The 19,051-nt window shown below is 42.3% G+C and overlaps 1 protein-coding gene across 1 annotated transcript in view; it reads left to right on the top strand.

The window, feature by feature from the left end:
• arap2 (ArfGAP with RhoGAP domain, ankyrin repeat and PH domain 2) overlaps window positions 1-19,051 on the top strand; it is a 174,253-nt gene that overhangs the window by 92,491 nt on the left and 62,711 nt on the right. Inside the window, 1 exon segment of the mRNA XM_030753721.1 lies at window positions 12,525-12,650. Coding sequence (XP_030609581.1) covers window positions 12,525-12,650 — 126 coding nt within the window.

Raw genomic sequence — 19,051 nt, 5'->3', positions numbered from 1 at the left:
TGGCACACGTCACCCAAGAGGCATCCTAGTCAGATGCCCGAGCCATCTCAACTAGTTTTTTTCAATGTGGAGGAATAATGGCTCTACTTTGAGCACCTCAGGAATGGCTGCACTCCTCACCCTATTTCTAAAGGAGAGGCCAGCCACCCTTTGCAGGAAGCTCATTTCTGCTGCTTGTATTTGCGATCTTATTCTTTCGGTCACTACCGAAAGCTTGTTAGGTTAGGGTAGGGATGTAGATTGACTGGTAAATTGACAGCTTCCCTTTTATGCTCAGCTCCCTCTTCACCATGACAGACCGGTGCAGTGTCCACATCACTGCAGAAGCAGCCATTTGATCCGTCTGCTGATCTCCCATTCCCTTCTCCTGTCACTTGTGAACAAGACCCCGAGATACTTAAACTCCTCCAGTTGGGGCAGAAACTTGTCCCTGACCCGGCGTGGGCACTCCATCCTTTTCCGGCTGAGGACCATGGCCTCAGTCTTAGAGGTGCTGATTCTCACGCCAGCCGCTTCACACTCAGGTGTGAACCATTCCACTGTGAGCTGGAGGCCACCACCTAATGAAGCCAACAGGACTGCATCATTTGCAAAGAGCAGAGATGAGATTCTGAGGCCACATAGGTGGAAGACTTCTGCCACATGGCTACGCCTAGACATTCTGTCCATAAAAATTGTCAACAACCTTACCGGGGAGGCTGAGGACATCCAAAGCCTTTAGGAACTCAGGGCGAATCTCGTCCACCTCAGGGGCCCTGCCACCAAGGAGTTGTTTAACTACCTCAGTGACCTCACCTCCAGTGATGGACGAGTCATCCCTCTCGTCCCCAGACTCTGCTTCCACTACAGAAGGCGCGTCAGTGGGATTAAGAAGGTCCTCGAAGTATTCCTTCCATCGCCTGACTATAGCCTCAGTTGAAGTCAGCAGCACTCCACCCACACTATAAACCGTGTGAGTAGAGCACCGCTTACCCCTCCTGAGTTGCCTGACAGTTTGCCAGAATCGCTTCAAGGCCGTCCGAAAGTCTTTTTCCATGGCCTCACTGAACCCCTTCCCTACCTGAGCTTTTGCTTCAGCCGTCGCCTGAGCTGCATTCCGCTTGGCCTGTCGGTATCTGTCAGCTGCCTCTGGAGTCCTACAGGCTAACCAAGCCGATAAGATTCCTTCTTCAGCTTGATGGCTCCCTTCACCTCCGGTGACTACCATCTGGTTCAAGGATTACCACCACAGCAGTCACCAACCACCTTGCAGCCACAGCTCTGAACAGCAGTCTCAACAATGGAAGTGCGAAACATGGTCCATTCGGATTCAATGTCCTCAGCCTCCCTCGGAATGCTGTGAGAGTTCTGCCGGAGGTGGGAGTTGAAGATCTCATAGACTGGGGCTTCTGCCTGGTGTTCCCAGCGCACCCTCACGATATGTTTAGGTGCACCAGGTCTGTCCAGCATCCTCCCCCGCCACCTGATCCAACTCACCACCAGGTAGTGATCAGTTGACAGCTCAGCTCCTCTCTTCACCCGAGTGTCCAGAACATACGGCCGCAGATCTGGTGGTACGATTTACAGAATCACACATTGACCTGCGACCTAGGGTGTCCTGGTGCCACGTGCACATATGGACGTCCTGATATTTGAACAAACTGTGGTTCCTCCCAAACATGCCCCTCCTGGTCTCACTGTCACTGCCCACGTGAGCGTTGAAGTCTCTCAGCAGGACAATGGAGTCACTGGATGGAGCACCCCCGAGCACCCTACCCAGCAACTCCAAAAAGGGTGGGTCCTCTGAATTGTCATTCTGCATATAAGCGCAAACAACAGTCAGGACCCATTCCCCAGCCTGAAGGCGCAGGGAAGCAACCCTCTTGTCTACCGGTGAAAACTCTGACGTACAGGCAGCAAGCCAGGGGGATACAAGGATGCCCACCCCAGTTTGCTGCCTCTCACCGAGGGCAACTCCAGACTGGAACAGAGTCCAGCCCTTCTCCAGGAGACTGGTTCCAGAGCCCAGGCAGTGCGCTGAGGTGAGCCCGACTATATCTAACCCGGTATCTCTCAACCTCACATGCTAGCTCAGGCTCCTTCCCAACCAGAGAGGTGATATTCCATGTCCCAATAGCTGGGGATTGGTCTGCCAGGCCCTCTGCCTTTGACCCCCGTCTGACACACACTGCACCCGACCCCTACGACGCCTCCTGCGGGTGGTAGGCCTACAGGAGGGCGGGCGCTCTCCCTCAAGCTCCCTCCCAGGCCTGGCTCCAGGGTGGGGCCCTGGTAACTCTATCCTGGGCAGGGTAAACAATTCCCCTGTTGACATTTCCACAGGGGTCTTCTCTTTGTCTGGCCACTTTACTTTCACTTTAAAAAAAATGCACTAACAGCAGAGTTGCTAACTTATTGTCTTCCAACTAGAAACTCTTACTAGAGGCACTTTTGATGAACTTTAACACTCAAAATAATGAGACTAATAATGCAGGTATATGATCTGAGAGACATTATAATTGACACTTATTTTTACCATAATCCAAGTCTTTTCCTGCTTGTGCATTCACATTGAAATATTTATATGGATCATTTTTATTGTTTATATGTTTGGCTCTGTTTAATTAAGCCCTAAATGAAATGTTAGGTTCAATATAAATGTAGCCAGTGGCGCTGTGGGATTGTGACCTCTTTGTGAAGATCTGCTGCACACAGACAGGGTGGATATGTCAAATAATTGAGCGACAGACTTGCATGTCAAGTTTGATTCAGTGAATAAACTACAGCCATGATCAAACATGTTTTATTATCACTCTTGTACGGGTGTCTACAGGTAGTAAAGAATTCCAAATAAAAGGCTGAGCGGAGAGTGCCCTGCTGTTTTATATTGTGGGGGAAAAAAGGAAACAGTTATGCTGTGAAAAGATTAAACTTCTTCACAAAATACTGTCCAGACTCCCTCTTCTGACATTTTCCTACTGTCGGACACACTGTCAGATCTCACAAAGCTGCAGAAAGTGGTGTCTGCATTGTTTTTGTGCGTGTGGCCCCCAGAGTTTGCAGGCAGACTTGTGAAAATTTTGATTAAACAGAAAATGAACTTTTTCATTTGTTGTGTGCAGCGTTATGTCTGGCAGATTCCGGGAACAATTCAATACCCACATGACACCATCCCTGCTGTATAGCATGGTGTTGACAGAGGGAAGAATATAAAAGGAGAAACACAGCAGCCAATATTGAGGGCAAAACTGAGTTCAGAGTGAGTTTAGAGTTTGAAAGACCTCAGCCTTACAGTTGAATTTTCCAGCAGGATAACGATTGAACACATGCAAGGACAGGTATAGGTATTTTAGTTGTTTGCAGAAGCAAACCACTAAGTCTGGCTGTGAGCATTTTGTTTTCCCTTTTGCTTATCTTGTAAAAACCCAAATTCACGTCAAGAGTGACCTTCAGGCCTTTATTCAACCACCATGTTGTGCTGTAAACCAGACAAACAGACAAATTCCAAAACTCGCAGTCCCCGCGGTGTGAGACTCGAACGAGCCAGCAATAAACAGGCACCCTGAAGAATTCTCTCTTTCCTAACAGCTAAATTCCAAATCAGGCCACCTATTAGTATGTAGAAAACATTGCCGCTGCTTCTGTTCGCAGTGTGAATCGTGCTCCCAGTTTGGGAAAATAAAAATAAGGAAAACCCCTCTATTATCCCAGGATGTGGTGAACAAAAACAAAGCTGCCGGCCCGCTTCTCCTGAAACCTCTCTCCACAGTCCGTTCCCTCCACGGCGGCTCATTTGTAGCCCTGGTGTTCGGACATCCACTGATAGCAGAGCCATGGCCACTTCATTAGCTCCCTTTCTCCGCGTATTTCTGAGGAGGGCCTCTATGGACCTCATTCTTACGCTCGCACCTGCTTGCCTCAAAGCACCTCGGGACACTGTAGGAGCATGTTCATTTGCATATTACCATCCTGGATTCTATTAAAAAGCCAATGGCAGCTCTCTGAGGCAGCATCTCTTCACATTTTAGAAACACCTGAGGGCAGCTTCATTGATGCCTCTATTGCTTGTAGTCAAAGGCTTGCGCTGTGATGGGCCTTGTATATTTCGAAGTTCCTGTATTATTTCATGTCTACCTTCAGGAGACCTTATAGATAAAATTGTTCAAACTAATTTACAGCAGCAGACCTAGTGCTGTAGTTCCAATTTAAGTCATTCCTGATAAAAACATCACACAAAGGTGTTATCATGTTAATGTTATGTGCAATATGATGTGTTTGGCAAGTTGTGGTCTGAGGTGTGTGTGTGTGTGTGTGTGTGTGTGTGTGTGTGTGTGTGTGGTGTGTGTGTGTGTGTGTGTGTGTGTGTGTGTGTGTAAAGAATCTGCAAATATATGATGTCATAAACTGAAAATAGATGAACTTTTATTGTGAAAACCCAAAATGTTACATATCATCTTGTGGCAGTGGCGCAGTGGGTAGGCGCTTGACTTGCAGCCGGAAGGGTGCTGATTCGAGCCCCTGTCCCTGCGCTGCGTTGTGTCCTTGGGCAAAAGACTTAAACCACATTGCCTAACGGTAGCGCCTGTCTCTGGCTGCATGACCGCAGATGCTTGTCTCTAGATGAGTGATCTGGAACAGTTGTGTGCCTTTTGTGCACAGTGACAATGAGTTGAATCTAACATCTAACATCAAAAGCTGGAAGATCATGCCAAGCTTGTCGAGATTCATTTAGCAGCACTGATATTTTTAGCAGTGCTGCAGTATTCAGGCCTGTGGCGTAAATGGAAGCCACAGAGGACTGGTTTGGCCAGCGAGGTCTCGTGAGACCAGGTTTACTCGTGCAGGAAGAACATTCAGCAAAACAAACCGTTAGTGTTTATTACATGTTCCTCTCCATTATTCACTCCCTGAATACATGACACGATGTGTGTGGCAGGTCTTCTCCTAATAGAAAAGAGGGTCCTTAGTGTCTCCAGAGAGAATGTGAGTCATTACATTCTTACGTACACAGCAAGATCTAACAGTGAGGACTCCAGTGACCTTTGACCAACCACTTGTCAGAGTGAACCTTACCAGAGAAATGTCTTTGCATTGAGTTTAGTTTATTATTATTACACAAAATAAGTTACAGTCCCTGCAGGACTGGAAAGAAAAGTAAATAATTCATTCACAAATGTTGCAGAAACTGAGCTCCTCCTGTAATTTGGCCTCCTTAGGCTGGTCAGCCAGTTTACTGCCCTACCAGTTAATTCAAAGTACATATCTAGTGCAGGTTTCTCCATTTAGAGTCACCGAGTAAGAATCTTCAAGAAATGTCTTTTGTTGAATAAAAAGTCATTGGTCCATTTGTACCAGAATACTGTAGAAATGCTGTAGGTGGAAGCAATTAAAAGATATATATAGAGATGATTCACAGCACATTATTATGTAGCAGCCTATAGGAAATGGAGAGAATTTATTCACAAATAGACTGGCATTTGTACAGTCCTTTTCTAGTCTTACTAACCTTTTGAAGCCACATTTAAACATACATTTATGCAATACTTTAGTCTGTAGACTTTCAGCAATTTACCTGCCTCTCATCCACGGCCAGTTTAGAATCACCAGTTAACCTAGTGTGCGTGTGTGTGGCCTGCGGAAAGAAGCTGGAGTACATGCACGTGCAGGTACCGGGAGAACACGCAAACTCTACACAGACAGAACCAAGCCAGGGTTTGAACAAGTAGCATTCTTAGTGTGAGGTGACCGTGCTTGACCACTGTAGGTGTGCCGTGGGATGTCGTTAGGGTGACCAGATCCAAACAAACTAATAAGGAGTAAAATGGGACAGTGGGATGCTTCAACAGTGCTGGGAGGTATGCAAATATATTTGAATACAACTTTGGGTATCACGAAGGATGCATCCATAGTTTGGCATTTTTTTTTTTTTAGCCGTTTCTGACAGTTTTAGCAATTTTTCTTAAATTATGACACACACATACTGTGTCACTTCATACCGCATTTTCTCATGTGTGAAATTTGAAAAATAACTCTCGCAAAAAAAAAAAAGAAAATGAAAACTTAAATTAAATAACTGCTTTAAAAATCTGCCAGAACTAATGAAACAAATACACAGGATTCTTAAGCTACATGTTACTCTTTGTTTATTTGCCCTCAATTGATCCAGAAGGTCTCCTGTGCCTGGTTATTGGCGCGGTGTTCAGATGCAGTGATGTGGGCGGCTGTGGTGAGACTAAAGGAAAGCTGTTGAAGAAGAATCAGTCTCGCCAGTTAAAGACTGAAATGAAGAAACTAGATGATTTTTAGATTGGTGTGTTTATGCAAAGATTTTGGTATTTCAGATCGAGCCACGGCATTCTTACATTTTTGGGAATTGCTGCATTAGATCACTAGTGCTGCAGTTATTATTTAGGCAGTATAATATAATAAAATGGGGGGGTAATAACACTATGTTATGTAACAAACACATATTCTGAAATGTAGTTGGCAGACATCTTTTTTACATCTTGTAGGATGAGCACACAACACAGGCGATGAACTGTAAATTGTTCTAGCTGTTGGAATTCAGCATGTGTGTGAACAGTTGCTTATTTATACATCCAGCAGGTACGGAGGAACATTAGCATTTATGGCCCAAGTCCAAAATTCATTCTTTGTAGACTTGCGTTTGTCATCTAGCTTGTCATCATCTGCTAAATTATCCTCTGTGTTGTTCACCCAGGTTTCAGCTTTGTTTGCTTTTGGGTGCTGGGCAGGTAGAATAGTGAGTTTGCAAGATTTCTAAGCATAAAGTAACTCCCTGTTGTTGCCTCCAAATGAGGCTGAGAGCCACACTAGTAAAAATGTGCTTTATATCAGACTTGAGGCAGACTAATTTTAAGTATATAATATCTTTGTTTTCTTTTTTGCAATAATGAACACATTTGGACAATGCCCTAAAACTTGTATTTTATCTTACTGAACAGAGATTGCATATTTTTATTCATGTTTCCACAGCAATTGTGGACTTAAATTTAATTTAAAGTGGTATTAAAAGGTCTTAAAACGCATTACGTGTAACTTGTTTAAGCCTGAAACAGCAATTGGACCAGTTATAAAAAAAATATTAGATAATACAGCTGTTAAAGCAGCTCCTCCAGCAGGTAATACCAGCGTAAAGTGTGGCATAAAGAAATGCCTGCCTTCCTCAGGACTGTTACACTTCTCTGTAAACACAAAACTCCTGCCATTGGAACTATTTGTAAAGTGCTAAACCCATAAACATTGTGCAAATGGTGGCTTTAAGCTTACAGTTTTAACAAAACAACTTGTGTGTCTTGTTGCGTAACGCCAGAGAACCCACCAGGCATCAGCTAATGCCTGGAACCGTGAACAGAACAATGTAAACATGTAAATAATGTTTTATGGAGGCTCTTCACTCCACCCAGGAAGCTGTTGTACTGTAAAACCAAGCCATACAGCAATGCTTCTTACTGTTGACATCATTCCACTCCTTAAATGACACACCATGGATTTGGAGGCAAAGAAGTTTTATTGTTGTCGCCCTAGCGTCCCTGATGCCCTGAATCTCCCGTCACATTAAAAATTTATCCAGCAGACTTTTCAGTGTGGGTAATAAAAAGAACACTAAAACACAAACACACACACACACATACATATATATACACACACACACACTCTAAATCAAACTCCCGTCTCCATTTCACCCGGTTGTTAGCTTCAGTGCAGGACTGGCAGTGTTTTTTCTGTCCTTGTTGACATTGTTTATGTTTTCTACCAATTCCCTCTGACTGCACAAAGGACAGTAAGAGGGTTAGGAGGTCACAAACAGCTGCTCAACGTTTGGGTGAATTAAGGAGAAGTGTCTGTTTGTGGATGGTTTTAATTTTAAAAAGTGTGTGTGTGTGTGTGTGTGTGTGTGTGTGTGTGTGTGTGTGTGTGTGTGTGTGTGTGTGTGTGTGGCCTCCAGCTATACAGCTCAATAAATACAATAGTTTCTCTTTCTTTAATCATGAAAGTGACTACACTTGGGAAATGTAACCTTTTGGCTTCTTTTATCTTTAGCTGACTTATATATGTCCTTTATGCGCTTCCTGCACATGTTCTGCATTTGTGTTATCATTTACCACATTTGTGTGTGTGTGTGTGTGTGTGTGTGTGTGTGTGTGAGAGTGTGAGAGAGAGACCAAGCGCCCCTGATTACCCCACTGTCCACTGCTTGTTGGGGACCACTTTGTGACCGTTGCCGTGGGCGACCAGATGGCTAATTGAGCACTCTGTCATGTCACCTCCCTTCACAGGGGACTGAGCCAATCGGCACCAGCCAGACTTCTCAGCTGCCGCCCCCACAGACATCACAGTCCCATCTTAACAGAGTCCAGCTTTAGGGGCCCAGAGGGATTGTTTAGAAAGCTCACAAAGGGAGCCTTGTTAAAACTAATACTGCATCAAGCCACTGGCTTATTTACATTTCGTCAACCTGAGTGGTTGACAGTGGAAAGTGTGTGCGTGCGTGCGTGTGCGTGCTTGCATGTGTGTGTAGACTCACTTCCCTGCAGTTTGACTGCGAAAATCATATTCCATGTATTTATGATGCCGCTATTGGCAGACAGACCCTCTGTTAGATTCACAGCTAGATTACAGATGCTGCTAACTAACTTGGCGCCGCATTACTTGGCATCACATCAAAAGTATATTGCTCTTGTAACAAATAGTCATAGTGCAGAAAAAAGGCACGTGTCATGCAGAAATGATGCTGCTGTTGGGTTTTTACATTTTACCAGCTAGATTGTTAATGGACGAAGGATGATGTGCATTTGTGAGGTGTTTTTCAGTTTAATTTCTCCCTTGAAGTCTTCATTAATAATAGAACAGAACAAACTTGACTAAGATCACAGTTCTGTAAAAAAGCCATGCCATCACAGATGCATGTTTATTAATTAAATAATTGATCGGTTATTAATTAGCATTAACACTTTTTTTTTAATACCTCCTAGATTTTTTTCACAGCATGCTAAAATTAATTTAGCTAGACTCGTTAGCCATGTTAATGCTGATTAATTTACTAGCTGAAAAGGTGTTGCCTGATGTTTACCAACAGCCCTTCCCAGTTCAAATGAAGGATTTGGATTTAATAAGTGGATTTCATACTGAATTCTGATTTGTAAACATGTCTGTGTAGATTCTCAGTCATCCAGGTCATGATCGTCTCAAGAGGGTGAAAAAAAAAAAGGGTGAGTGGACTCCTTTAATTTTTTTGAAGACATTTCACTTCTTATCCAAGAGGCATCTTCAGAACTGAAGAAGCCTCAGTTCTTCAGCCTCTTGGATAAGAGGTGAAATGTCTTCAAAAAAAATTAAAGGAGTCCACTCACCCTTTTTTTTTTCTCCACGCTCTTGAGATTTGTAAACATGCTATTCAAATCCAACCTACCATGAATGAGTATAAAGCAGTATGACAGGGATGACAGTTTCTTTATGTACACCAAAAAGTGGCCCATGATGTATAATGATCCTGATACTTACAGAAAGATAGAACCGTAATTATATAAAAATGAATCTAGATTTATTTTCTCAGCTCTTTCAGTTGAAAAGACAATACGAATTCTCAGAAATTTTTTTTTTTTCTTTTTTTTTTACATTACATCTGTGAGCTGGTCCTGCATAGGACCCCGTTGATTCTCGGCTACCTCACGAGTGCCCCGCAAAGTCTGAGCATGTGGCTTCACTCCTGTTCAGAAATGATACTCCACCTGTGACATTGGGCTATAAATTGAATTGAAATTGCAATATATACTGTCCTGATATGTGTTTGAGTCTGTAATTACATTTACATTTTTAGAGAATCTTGGCCTGCTCTCTTCTTGACTTTTTTGTACCTCTGTGTGTGTGTGTGTGTGTGTGTGTGTGTTTGTGTGTGGAAAAAAAATCTGTAGAGTTGCTGTAGTTCTTAGATGCCATGTAAGTTGTTCCAGTTTTATAAGATTAGACTTTGCACTTACATAATACTTCAAAGCATGTAGTATTAATGCACATTTGAACACAATTAGCTAGTCTGACATAATGTTATTGCATTTATAACACAGATATGTTCAGAATAAGCTTTCTTGTTAAATGAACTGACTGTTTTTCTCAGGGGAATGATACGCAGCCCTGAGAGGAGGCATTAGTGGTGTTACTAAAGGGTAGAAATGTCGCTTCAATCAAAAGTGGTTTCAATTAAAGTTATTTTACCTTGCTTGATGAGAGAGCTGGAGGTAGTGAAGATAAAATCTGTAAGATATTTCCAAGGCTCTGGCAGAAAATTGAACCCCAGAATTGAAGCTAATTGAATTTGAGAATGATAAGGTTGAATGTGGGGAGCTCTTGAAGTTTGCAAGAAAAGATGAGTAGAGGCAGTTTGGAAGAAATGAAGAGAAAAAATGAGTGACTTCTAATTTTAATGGACAAAGATGAAGCGAGGACACAGTGTAAAAATAATTTTTTAACAGATATGGCTCATGGAGGACTCTGCCATCAAGTGCTCTCACAACACCTTATCTTTGACTTTGCGAGAGTGTGACAGTGTTGCCATGTGACAAAGTCATGACTAAATAAACACCAGCTTGTATAATCATGTTTTATGCTGCTTGTGAAAAAAAAAAAAAAGGAAAGGAAAAAAGATACTACTGTGCTGCTTTATTGATGCCCATGGGAAAATACTCTCCATATGTAGGTCAGAGCATGAGTTCAAGAACAGCAATTGTGAAGCCAGAGGGAATTCACTGTCTTGCTTACGGGTACTTCAGTAATGTGGAGCCATACCAGAGCTGGATCAGGCATCCACATATTCTGCTTGAAGGACAGTCTTTTTTAGTCAGGTATTCTATGTGGATGACACTGGGAAAGAAAGCTAGAATCACATGTGTGATTAGTGTTATTTTAAACTAAAACACTTTCACATTTCAAGTCCAAATAGGTATTTTTGTTCAACAGTAATATGAGATATCAGCAGCGATTGGCATGTCATGGAAGCAAGTATTACAGGTTATGTTGGAATATCAGCTAACACAAGCAGTGATTGTCATGTTAATGTGTGTAGTGCAGCAACTGTACAGTTGTAATAAGAGGTTAGCGATACCACCTTGCTACATTGTACAGCAAATGTTTTTTGCAAGTGAATTATTTACTTTGTGGAATTCTGCGGGAGACAGATCACTAAGTTAGTGGATAAAACCTAAAAATTAACCCAGAAAATACCTTGGGTACATTTGACCATTTACTGATTGTCGATAAATTCATCCATTGATGGGATTTTTTGCATAATATGACATGATTGTGAAACCAATTTAAATGCATACTTTTCATGTTAAAACAATTCTTAAAAGCTGCAGTAGGGAAAGGTCCAGAAAAGGTGAGCCAACCAAAAACACCATAATTTGAAAATAGACAGCCTCTTCCTGGAGCTCTCACTCTGTTCTAAGGCCTTCCCACCAGACAGGAAATGGTATATGCACTGCAAGTAAGGCCTCAGTCACACTGGCCTAGACTGTAAACCTCCAGTCATTGCATTCTCTGACTGGTTGGTAGATAAAATGGGATGCAACGAGGTATACGGTGCTACACCAAAAACTTCCTTGCGGTTGCTTTCGTTGCTAGTGGATTTCCAAAGTCACCCATAGTTTGCAGGTAATATGCTAACTACTCATTGAGCGGTAGTGAAATTGTGAAAAGTGCTATGTAAACTAAAACTGGAGAACAGCCACCTTCAAAGTAAAAGTTGGACTTTTTGAGAAGTGTTGATTGCAGTGAAAACTCGAGTTTTGCTTTGGAGGCAGACAATCTCTGTTTCTGGATTTTGTCGCACTTTTCACAGTTTCACTACTGCTTGGCAAGTAGTTGGTGAATGTTTGCAGACAAGCTGTCATCTTGCATACAAACTGCAGGCTACCACGGCAACCTGCTAGCGATCAAAGCAATTATAAGGAGGTTGTCGGTGCAGCACCGTATACCTCTTTGTGACCAGTTTCGCCGACTGAATATCAGCAGCCTCCAACAACCGCTTGCCAACTGTTTAGGGAATACATATTTTCCCCTAGGGAGCTGTGGTTGGCGGGGGTTGCCAACTGGTTTGTAGGCTTTTGTGAATGGGGCCTATGTTAATGCTATTTTCAGGCTTAGCTCAAATCCTACTCTCCCAGGTGCAGCTGCATTGCACCACTGCTCCTTACTTAGTATGTCATCTCTGTGGGCCCGTGCATTACCTGATCAGATCCCTCTCAGTCAGCTCAAATAAAAATGATGGAATTTTTTTTGTTTTTTACATTTTTGTCCAATGATGCTTAAAAAAATCTGATTGCTCCAGCTTTAATTTGCTTTTGCAAGCCCTTGAGAAAGGGAGTTAAAAATTGAAGAACATGTCTGAAAATCTGAAAATATTATAGGTGCAGGTGAAATGGCACCAGATAAATGGTAGTAATGGAACAGAGTAAACAGACAGGCACCATTACATACTTTGAGGAAAACCATTTCTTTGCTCATGTACTATGCCTCGCCTTCCCTTGTAGCTTTCGCTAGATTGGACGAGTGGTCGGAGGACGCCTGTCTGTCTGATACTTCCCTCTTCATGGATGGCTTCCTCTACATCTCCTCTTCATCTACCAAGGCGACGTTGGACCGTCGCGGAAGAGATGGTGAGTCAAAATGCCATTTTGCAAACCCCTGGCAAGTTCAATCCATCCATCAATCCATTTGTAAGCAATATAAGCTGCAGGTTTGTCAGAGGTCTCCTCCAGTTAAGCGCTGATCGATCAATCAGTGTCAGTCTGTCAGTTGTCAAACTGCCAATCACTGAATCCGTACAGCAAGCAGTCCAGTCGAAACGATCAATAAATCTGTCTTTCAAATGAGTTCTGCATCAGTCCTCTGGGAGGTCTTGTCAGACACAAGTATATTAGATGAATCATCAGTGATTGCAGTACGGATACACAGGGCAAATTTGAAAAATGAAAAGAAAAAAAAAATGAAAGTAAGAATTTTAGTGCAGAGCTCCTTTGGAAATGTACCTGAGATACCTCCCCTCAAACTTCAGAATTCTCTTTCCTTTTCTTCCAAGGCAGTTTAAAACTTTTAATCAGCTCCTATTTCTCACCCAACTCATCAGCTGCTGCTGCACCTCCTGCTCTGCAGTGGTCCCACTTCTCCAAACAGCTGGAGCATGTCTGGGGCCCATGGGTAATTAGGAGAAGGAGCCAGCTTTGGGTACAGCCCCTGGGGAAGGGGGTTATTGGGAAGGTGGAGGAGTGGGATGAGGAATGAGGGGATGGGGGAGAAACACTACCTGCCACTTGAATGAGCTAAATCTGCATCGTGTTCAGCATGATCTACCTCCATTTCCATTATCCCCCACATGCACTGCTCTTATTGGTGGTTGTACACGCTGGCTAATGAACAGGGCTGAGGTCTGGGGAAATTGCCTCTTAGAGGAAATTGTGGAAAATTTAGCCGAGTATCTCTTGAAAAATCTCATTATGTCCACAAATGAAATTCACTTTCATTTCATTTGTTAAAGGATAATTCCAGTGTAATGCAACTTGACTCTTAATTCCATAGTTTTTTGGCCAAAATTTATATTAGCCATGATAACTTGGTTACTCACCAGAAAAACTGGGGGAAAACAAAGACAAAAAAAAGAAAGCTTGACAAGCCATAAACCAGAATGATCAAATGACCAGTTTTGAACCTAAGAGCGTATCTGAAGAGAAAAAGTCATATTAAATTATTTTGATCTGTATTCATTGATATTGTGGCCATGTTGTAGCAACAGAATGAAACTACTAAAACAAAATTTACATATTATTAATATTATAAATGACACGTTAAGTTTTGAAGAACCTTTTTTGTTTAAACCTTTTTTCATCAAAATGGAAATGAAAGCAAACTAAATGGTTAAATGCATTCTGCAACTTAAAGACATTGAATTTGTGGCCTTTCTGTTAAAGTAAGATTTGATCACAGCATGTGTCATACAACGTTAAACTATATGTTGGGCGATCTATGCATTACACCCTGGAAAGCCTTGCTATGAAGCTCCTGGCACACAGTTTTTGTGCTGATGGTAATGCCAGAAGAGGTTTGGAAAGGTCAGGAGAGCACTGGTGACTTTTACACATGGTGCGCCTCAGGACTAGGTGACCACGTCCTCATTCACAATAAATGAGCCTACCGGAATACATAATTAATTCACATCAGTGGACAGATATCAGCTGGAAAGGTAAAAAAATCATGTTGTAAGATTTCTGTGGTTCTTAATCCCTTTTTTTGAATTTCCTTTTGGGTTATCAAGCTTGTTTTATGGTTAAATCAGTTAAAAGGACAGTAATATATGTTAGCTAACTTAGTGAGCTAGCTGTTGTTTTTTTTTAAATCCTGGTGCTTCAGACAAAACAATCTATTTAGGCTTGGATTGCTGCTTGCAATACACTAGAGAAAACTGAATTACTGTTAGCCTGCTGGATTTAAGTCCAATATTAATATTGAACCCAATGATATATTGACCAATATTGGCTGACACATCCGCTGTGTCTGGAGAGCAGTGAGACTAATTCAAAACAGTGATGCATGCAGCATTGCATCCTTTACTTTACACAATAATTTTATTCCCTGTTGTGTGCCTCTATAGTGTAGTGGTTAACACATTCACTCGGCAAGCGAAAGAGCGAAAGCTCACTGGTTGATTCTAGGTGGAAGCATAGATCTTTGGGTTTGCGTCATGAAGGGCATCCGGCGTAAAACTCTGCCAAATCAAACATGCAGAGCTGCAAGGCGACCCATTGTGACAAGGCTGATGAAATATCGATTCGAGTGGCTTTACGCTTTTCTTAAGGTTACATGCGCTGAGCATGCCTGATCTCGGAAGCTATGCAGAGTTGGGCCTTTTTAGTACTTGGATGAGCGGCTGCCTGGGAATAGCAGATGCTGTAAGCATGGAGCAGCTGTGGCTCAGGAGGCTGAGCAGATCATCTACCAGTCGGAAGGTCCATGGTATGATCACTGGCTACTCCGGTCCAAATGTTTAAGTATCCTCAGGCAAGATACTGAACCCCAAGTTGCATCTGATGCATCCATTGGAGCTTGAGTGTGTGTGTGAATGTTAGATGAGGTGCTTAGGTATAGAAAAAAAGCACTTGTATGAATATGTATGTGACTGGGTGAGTGAGGCTTATAGTAAAAAGACAAAAAGTATGTTAAGTGGTAAGTTAGAATAGAAAAGCACTATATAAGTACCAGTCCATTTACCTGGACTGGTGGTACGTGAGTACATGGGTTGTTGTTCCACATACAGTGAATATTTCAAACAGATTATTGCTACAGGTGCCCATTTTGTTAGTTTTGTCATTTTAGTCACCGTCGTGCATTTTGTACCACTTGCAGACACCGTGCTTTCCCTTCAGATAAGTGCTTGTAATGTTTTGTCCAATAAATACTTTGTTATTTCATCAATTATAGAAAACCATGCAAACCATGGCTTTTGTGCTTTAATGGTGCTTTAACTGTAGCTGCAGCTGCTGAAAAATTCAGAGGGGTTGGGTTTAAAACTCTTCAATCACAAGGAAACGCTGTCAGGACTTTGCGAGCACAGAGGGGTGAGGTATTTTTGAATGTTCTCTCCTGGATGCCTTTCGTTCCCAGGCTAATGGTTTGATGGTCTATAGATGCACCAAAGTTCTTAATAATTCATACGCTAGCTTGTGCTCATGGCTTAATAAAAGCACCCTGCCACAGTGTCTTAAACTTCACCTTTTTTTTTATCCCCCTTCTTGGCTCGGAGAGAACTCCAGTAAGCTGTTGTGCTTCTGTTGATGGGAACTAATCTGTATGATGTGTAAATTCATTTGGCAAGCAGTTTTGGTAATGGCTTTGAAAAGGTGGCTTAGGGGACCAGTGTGCTGGCTCACAATAATGAAAATAAAATACAGTGCTGCTTAGCATTTGGCACTGTGTTAAGTCAAGACACTGCTGTTAATATAGATTAGGGTTAGAAAAACAAATTTCCTTGTTTAATTTAACAGCGCTGTACCGTATTCTACAGCGTGGCACCGCTTTACCTCATGCTTCCTGTTGTGTTTGAGCTCCGCTTCATATCCGGTTTGTACAGTTGATTCCAACATCAATTAAGACCCCCTCCCCTCTCCTTTTGAACGGGCAGAGGGGTGACTCATGCTACTCCCACACTCAAGAGTGTGCACTTCTCTGTGCGTGTTCGTGCGAGTCCTTTGAGGGAATGTGAGACAGTTAGTGTCTGAAATGGTGACTGGCAGCACGGAAATGGCACCCTTAATTTTTTGATTAGTTTTGTCTTTCCCTCATCAGTGGTGCTCTGTTTTTTTTTTTTTTTTTTTCTCCCCTTTCTCATTTTGCCCACAACACTAACTCATAACTGCCAGAGAGAGAAGAGAGAGATGTAGAATTGCATTTCACTGAGAACACAAATCTGGGTCCGTGTGAACAGTTCGGTTACTTGCAGATACAAAGTTGGAGTCGGGTTTTTGATAATGAACCAAATCTTCTTTATGGTTTATGTTAAAAAAAAGTAGCTTTCAAAGAGTGTGAAATAATTGGAATTTCTAAGTAGTCACATTTATACTATTCTGCTTTATATTTTATGAGGAGTAGACAAAGCCAATTTAAACAATTTGTCTTAATCTAATTTACTTTTTGGGGTGTCTGTGTTTATGTAACTGTGTCTTTTGCCTAAAGGAGTAAGCAGTACTGTTGCTAAAAGCCAGAAACACATGGCAGATAGTGTTTTTTCCTCCCTTTATCTTATGCCATATCTGTCCATTCCTCCCTGTAATGAAGTGGGCTGTAATTCTGGCACAGACAGATCGTTCAGATCCCTTCAGTTTCTCGATTTCCATTTCCAGCCCCCCTGACAAGCTGTCCAGCAGATGTCTTCATCACAGATATTTTAGTCTGATGGCAAGATAGGCAGAAGATTGGTGGAAGGAGTAGAGGTGGGAGAGTGAGCAAGGGGAGAGGTTGATTCAGTGGAAAAGGGGCACAGCCTGCTATTTCGATGCATACTGAAATGGGTGCCTGTGCCGTGTCGATAAAAAAGTTTGTGGGGGACTTCGGGTAAATCTGGGTGAGTGCAGTTAAAAATAAAGCTTGATACACATTCAGAGTCAAAACTTTTGAGTAAACATGTTATTCTATAACTGGGGCCATTCAGTCAGTCAACAATAAGACAGTTTAAATGCCACATTGACTGGTTGATTTGTCTAATCAGCCTGCTCATCTTGCACTCTTAGAGCATTTAGCACATTTTACAAATTGCTGTAGTGAGAGAAGAGGTGAAGGGAAAAGCAGCAAAAGGAGAAACAGAGGTTCCACATAGTATATTTCCTCTGGAAAATACTATGCAGGGAGAGCTTTTAGTGTATAAGCTAATTGGCCCAATTTAGCTGGTGCAGGCTTGTACCACGGTTGGCTTCCGCTAGGCGTTGTCTCTGGCGGCTGGTTGTGGACTCCTGCGGAGAACGGCTGGGCCGCAGGGCCATTGCTGTGTGTGGGGAACAGCTGGCAATGGACGCAGCTGCTTGATTGTAAATCAAGCACTATTGTTCCCCCTATTGCGCTGGTGCTTGTGTGGAAGCTAGTGGTATCCCACCCGCTAAGGAAATGCTGAACCACAAACAAAGAGGGAAGATAGATGCACACGATTGGGTGATGTGCAGATATGTGATAAAGCCAGTTTCCTGGGGGGAATATCTTCAAGGGATCCAAAGGCATTCACTGCTGTGTTAGGAAGTAACTTGTGCCACATTTTTTTTTTTTTTAACACAGTTGCATTCAAGTGATTGAAACACATTGTAGTTATTTACACAGGCTATGCCAGTATGGCACTGAAATGGCAGCCTCGCATGCGTGCTCTGTACTGTATCATGAATCATATTGGTACAACTTCCCACCCGGTTTTCTAGATATTTTTTGACTTTGTGTAATCACAGTGTCTTCTGTCATCTCCTTAATCTGCAAAATCAAACATTCATTTCCAATTCTGACCAAAACATGATCAGCAGCTACATCTAATATTATATTTGTCAAATTCTTGACTTTGACACCTTTTGGCTCCCTCTCATTTCGACTATCTCCTAGGCATGTTAAGGCTTTATGTGACAATCTGTACCTGTGGTTTTGCTGGACGTTATTAGGATAATTCTTCAAAACTCGGTAGAGTGAGTAGGGAGCCCACTCATGTGTCCACTCTGATTAGACTCAGGATCCCACAGCAATTTGCTTCACGGATTCACAGTGGGATTTTTAGTGTCTTTGTCCTTGGACGAGGAGGAAATTAAAAATATTTTCTTTGTGTCCTCAGTGTACATGGAAGATTTTGAAGACGTGTGTTCAAGGAGATAGGATCTAGGTGCCACATATGGCGCCATCACAATGATATCTATTAATATCCCTAATATCTTTCAATATTCAAGTCCCCTCATTTGCATATTTCAAAGGCATTGGAACTTTATCTGACTTTGATGACAGGATTTGAACCTTTTCAAGATGTTAACCTTCAAAACAAAGCAATCTCTACTTGAATGCCTTTTTTTTTGGGTGGGTGGGTGGGGGGGGGGGGTCTGAAAGTGTTAGTGGACAGCGTCCTCCTCCCACCCATCCATCCGTGTTGCTGTGGCAAAGAATGGATTTCTTTCCCCTTTACAAAAACTAGACAGATTTTTTTGTACTTACTGATATACTAGAAAGAATTCCAACTGAATGTTTCTTTTCGGTCCTGGAGCTCTCGCCATCAAGGAAATGCACATCTGAGTTTGATTCTTGTTTTATGTTGCTATTGTGTCACTCTTCTTTCTTCACCTTGGCTCCTCCGGCAACAAAAATTCTACCGTTTGCTTGGTAGAACTAGAACTGCTCTGACAGTTATTTCACTGTCTACCATTCCAGCTTCCAGGAGTTAAAAAAACAATAGCGCTTTCTTTATTGTTTTTACCACCCAAATCAAACCATCATTTTCCTGATGAGATAGATTGTGTAGTTAAAGCAAGGCTTTTAGGCAACCAATCCAGATCCA

The sequence above is a fragment of the Archocentrus centrarchus genome, chromosome 18 (genome assembly GCF_007364275.1).
Source record: "Archocentrus centrarchus isolate MPI-CPG fArcCen1 chromosome 18, fArcCen1, whole genome shotgun sequence".
NCBI classification, from domain to species: domain Eukaryota; kingdom Metazoa; phylum Chordata; class Actinopteri; order Cichliformes; family Cichlidae; genus Archocentrus; species Archocentrus centrarchus.
Note: the sequence above shows the minus strand (reverse complement) of the source record. Positions and strands in the feature narration are given on the sequence as shown.